The 4065-nt window shown below is 70.9% G+C and overlaps 1 protein-coding gene across 1 annotated transcript in view; it reads left to right on the top strand.

The window, feature by feature from the left end:
• The window catches only part of ADGRB2 (adhesion G protein-coupled receptor B2), a 21741-nt gene extending 18160 nt beyond the window's left edge, over positions 1-3581 (top strand). The window contains 8 exon segments of the mRNA XM_026085998.1: positions 582-753; positions 829-924; positions 1125-1164; positions 1269-1927; positions 2308-2343; positions 2867-2971; positions 3115-3168; positions 3355-3581. Of these exon segments, the coding sequence (XP_025941783.1) occupies positions 582-753; positions 829-924; positions 1125-1164; positions 1269-1927; positions 2308-2343; positions 2867-2971; positions 3115-3168; positions 3355-3528 (1336 nt within the window). The 3' untranslated portion in view covers positions 3529-3581.
• The last annotated feature ends 484 nt before the right edge of the window (positions 3582-4065 follow it).

The raw sequence follows: 4065 nt of genomic DNA, 5'->3' as shown, positions 1-4065 counted from the left end.
GGGGCGGCTCGGCTCGACTCGGCTCCCCCCGGGATGGGGCGGTGGAGGGCACGTCGCGCCGGGGCACACGATGGCCCCGGTCTTGGGGCGTCTCCAAGGATCCCCTTCCCGGCACGTCAGCATGGGGACGTGTCCCCAGGGCCGGGCCATGGGCACTGCCACCCCACTGCTGCCACTGGGGCTTAACTGGAACAGAAGCCGCTCCAAAAAGCACTGCTAAAAAACCCTTTTTTGTGGTTACTCCTGAGCCCGGACTTGCTGTGTGCAGCCAGCCCCGGAGCACAGATCCACGTGCTCGGAGCAGGGGCTCGGGGTGCAGGAGGGGGAGCCCCGTCTTTCCCGTTCACCCCAATGCAGGCAGTGTGGCGAGCACCCAAGCGGTCCGGGCTCGGAGACGCCGAGGAAGGGGGCACAGACGGACGCACTCGGGCTCTGCAGCGCTCTGGCTCCGGGTCTCGCTGCAGACGTGCAGCGCCGTGCACTGCCGAGCTCGCGGGGAGGAAGGGCGCTGCTCCGGGGGGTTTCTCCCAGGATAGCCCTGGCGCGGCCCGGCTCACCCGGCCCCTCTCTCCCTGCCCCAGGGCATCGCTGTGGAGCTCCTGCGTGGTCCTGCCCCTGCTGGCGCTGACCTGGATGTCGGCCGTGCTCGCCATGACCGACCGGCGCTCCATCCTCTTCCAGGTCCTCTTCGCCGTCTTCAACTCCGTCCAGGGCTTCGTCATCATCACCGTGCACGGCTTCCTGCGGCGAGAGGTGGGAGCGGGAGCGGGGAGCCCYGGCCGCGGGAGCTGCCCCGGCCGCGCGCCGTGACCGGCTCTGTCCCCRCAGGTCCAGGACGTGGTGAAGTGCCAGATGGGGGTGTGCAGGAGCGAGGAGAACGAAAACTCGCCCGACTCCTGCAAGAACGGGCAGGTGCAGATCCTGGTGAGCGCGGCGGCGGCGGCGGGCACGGCGCCCGGTGCGGGGCAGCTGCGGGATTCCCCCGGGGGCTGCGTTTGGGACCCCCCCCCTCGCAGACCCCCTTAGCCCCGGTGCTGGCCAAGATGCATTCATTTCCCCATCTCTCTCCCTCTCTCTTCTCTCTCTCTTTCTCTCTCTTTTCCCCTCTTTCTGTATTTTTATAGACAGATTTTGAAAAGGACGTTGACCTGGCGTGTCAGACAGGTGAGGGCTCTCGCTGGGAAGGGCTCGGCGGAGCGCGGGGCCGTGCCGTGCCGTGCYGGGCGCAACGCCGCCCTCGGCGGCTCTGACCCGCTCCCTGCCCGCAGTGCTCTTCAAGGAGGTGAACACCTGCAACCCCGCCACCATCACGGGCACCTTGTCCCGCATCTCCCTGGACGGGGACGAAGATCCCAAGCTCAACACCGGCTCAGAGGGCGGCCTGGGCTTCTCCAGCCTGCCCGGGAACATCCCGCCCGCCAGCATCCTGGTCCAGGTGCCCAAGATGACGCCCAACGTGGTGGCGGGCTTGAACGAGCTCGGCGAGCCGCCGGCCAAGAACGTCAACCTGGAGGCGCAGGGCCCCGTGTACCTGTGCACGGACAGCAGCCTGCGGCCGGTGGAGTACAGCTGGCTGCGGGCCCAGGAGCCGCCGCTGGAGAGCGACTACATGGTGCTGCCCCGCCGGACCGCCAGCCTCAAGCCCTTCCAGCGGGAGGAAGGCAAGCTCAACGCCGGCGCCGAGGACGGGGCGGGCGGCGGGAAGGGGCGCCCCGGCGCCGAGGGGGACGCCTACCCCAGCTTCGTCTCGGTGGACCACATCAATGTGAACTTGAGCCAGCCCTACGGGACGGTGAAGCATCCCTACGGCCTCCAGTTCAAGCAGCATCCCACCGTGCGGCAGATCCTGGCCTCGGAGCTCTCGGAGCGCAGCCGCACCATGCCCCGCACCGTCCCCGGCTCGGCGATGAAAGTGGGGTCCCTGGAGGTGAGCGCGGGCACCCGGGGAGACGCGGGCGCGTGTCCCAGGGGACGTGCGCGGGAGGGGAAACGCCGAGGGTGGGGAGAGCGTGCGAGAGCCCGCACGAGCGTGCACGAGCGACTTTGCACGCGTTGCCCCGTTCCTGTGCTCACCGCCTGGCACCTTATCCTTCGCTTGGGGCTTTGCACCCTGAGCGCAGTAGCTGCATGTCCCCCCACCCCGGCCACGAGCCCCGTGTCGCCGGCCGGGCTCCCCGCGTGGCCCCAGCGCCCTCCCTCGCCTGCCGCCCTGGCTCCCGCCCGCTGCGTGTGTAAGGACCTCTCCGTTTTGTTGTCCGTCTCCTCCCTCCCTCGTCCCTGCTCCGGGCCCTGTGCGTCCCCCGCCAGAGGAAGAGGTTGCGATACTCTGATCTGGATTTCGAGGTAAGCTCTGCCATGCAGCGGGGATTGCCGGCAGCGCTGCGGCGGGACCGGGCACCCGCTGCCTGTCCCTCGCCCTGCCGCGGTGGCGCCGGGGTCCCCGGCCCCGGGAGCCGCGTACGGGCGCAGCGGGCGTAAAGCACCTTTTCCGTAATTACCTCTACCCCAGCCCTGGGCAGGTTTAAGCAAATGTGCTGGACTAGAAGCCAAGCTCTGAGGAGTTTTATACCAGGCAATAAAGAGCATTAGCTCTCGATTAAAACGCCAGCGCGGAGCAGGAGTGTTTTAGCTTTACGGGAGGAGATGGTGCTCGCGGGCAGGCGGGGTCTGGCGGGCTCAGCCGGCGTTAAGGGGCTCCGCGCGGCGTTTGAGCCCTCGCATTGACCCGCGTGCCTCCGCGACCGCCGCGGGGCAGAGATCCCGGGCCCCGGTTTGGGGGGACAGCGAGGGAGCCGGCTGGGGCCGGGGCGYGGGGCCGTGCCGGCAGCAGGCGCCCACCGCCGCGGGGAACCCTCTCGCCCTGCAGAAGGTGATGCACACGCGGAAGCGCCACTCCGAGCTCTACCACGAGCTGAACCAGAAGTTTCACACGCTGGACCGGTACCGGGCGCCGGCCACCGGCACCTCCAAGGTGAGCGGTCCTGTCCTGCGTCTCACCCTGCCGGTCCGTGTCGCCTCTGCGCTGGGGACGGGCCGGGGCGTTTGGGGAAGGCAGGGGGATGCAGCACCCCGGGGAGATGCAAGGCGCTGAGCGGGGCTGCGTCTCTCCCGCAGCGGGAGAAGCGGTGGAGCGTCTCTTCGGGCGGCGGGGAGAAGAGCGCGGCCAACGTAAGTGCCCGGGGCTGGGCTGGGCGCCCCGGGGGGGGGGGGGGGGGATTCGCCCCATCCTGCACGGGGCCGGGGGGGTCCCCGGGATGGGACGGAGGAGGGTGGCTCCCAGCCCAGGTGCTGCACCCGGCGGGAGAGCACCGTGCACGCCGCAGCCCCCCGCTGCAGCCCCCTTTGGCCCCGCAGGACGCGGCCGGCCCCGAGGAGCAGCAGCCGCCGCCGCCGAAGCCGTGGAGCACGTTCAAGGCGATGACGCTGGGCTCGCTGCCCAGCGCCCAGCGGGACCGGCTGGAGCTGCGCCGCGCGGACTGGGAGAGCCCCGGCATGAGCCTCGACGGCGACTTCCAGACGGAGGTGTGAGCCCCCGGGGCGCCGCGCCGCCTCCGCCGGCAGGAGCATCCGAGACGCCGCGTTTTCTCCGTCCTCCTCCGCGCTCGGGCGTCCCCGGCGGCTCGTCCCCGCGGGGAAGGGACCGCGCTCCCCCACCCCGGCCGCCTGCTCCCGCCGCGCGGTTCCCCCGTCCCCCTCCTCCCTGCGGACGCGGGGGCGGAGGGGCCCCGTGCACCCCCCCACGCTCGCCCACGCGCTCGTGCACACACACACGCACGTGCGCATGCGGGGCAGGACCGGCCGCCGAGGGAGTCGGATCGTYGTTCTTTTCTACCGGGATGTTTCTTCACGCAGTGCACCGTGTGCACGCGCCGCGCCGCACCGGGGGCGGGGGGACACCGGCCGTCCCCCTCCCGGCCCTCCCCACCGTCCCCACCCCACGGGGCAGGTGCTGTCGTTGTTGGAAATAAAAGTTCACTCTCTGTGGTGCCGTGGGGCCGCGGCGTGGTGCTTCGTGTCCCCCCGGCCCGTGGCTGCCGGGGAGGAGGGCGGCCGCCGCCGAGCGGG

The sequence above is a fragment of the Apteryx rowi genome, unplaced genomic scaffold (assembly GCF_003343035.1).
Source record: "Apteryx rowi isolate R43461 unplaced genomic scaffold, aptRow1 scaffold_68, whole genome shotgun sequence".
Lineage (NCBI taxonomy): Eukaryota > Metazoa > Chordata > Aves > Apterygiformes > Apterygidae > Apteryx > Apteryx rowi.
This window is presented reverse-complemented; position numbering and strand designations above follow the sequence as displayed.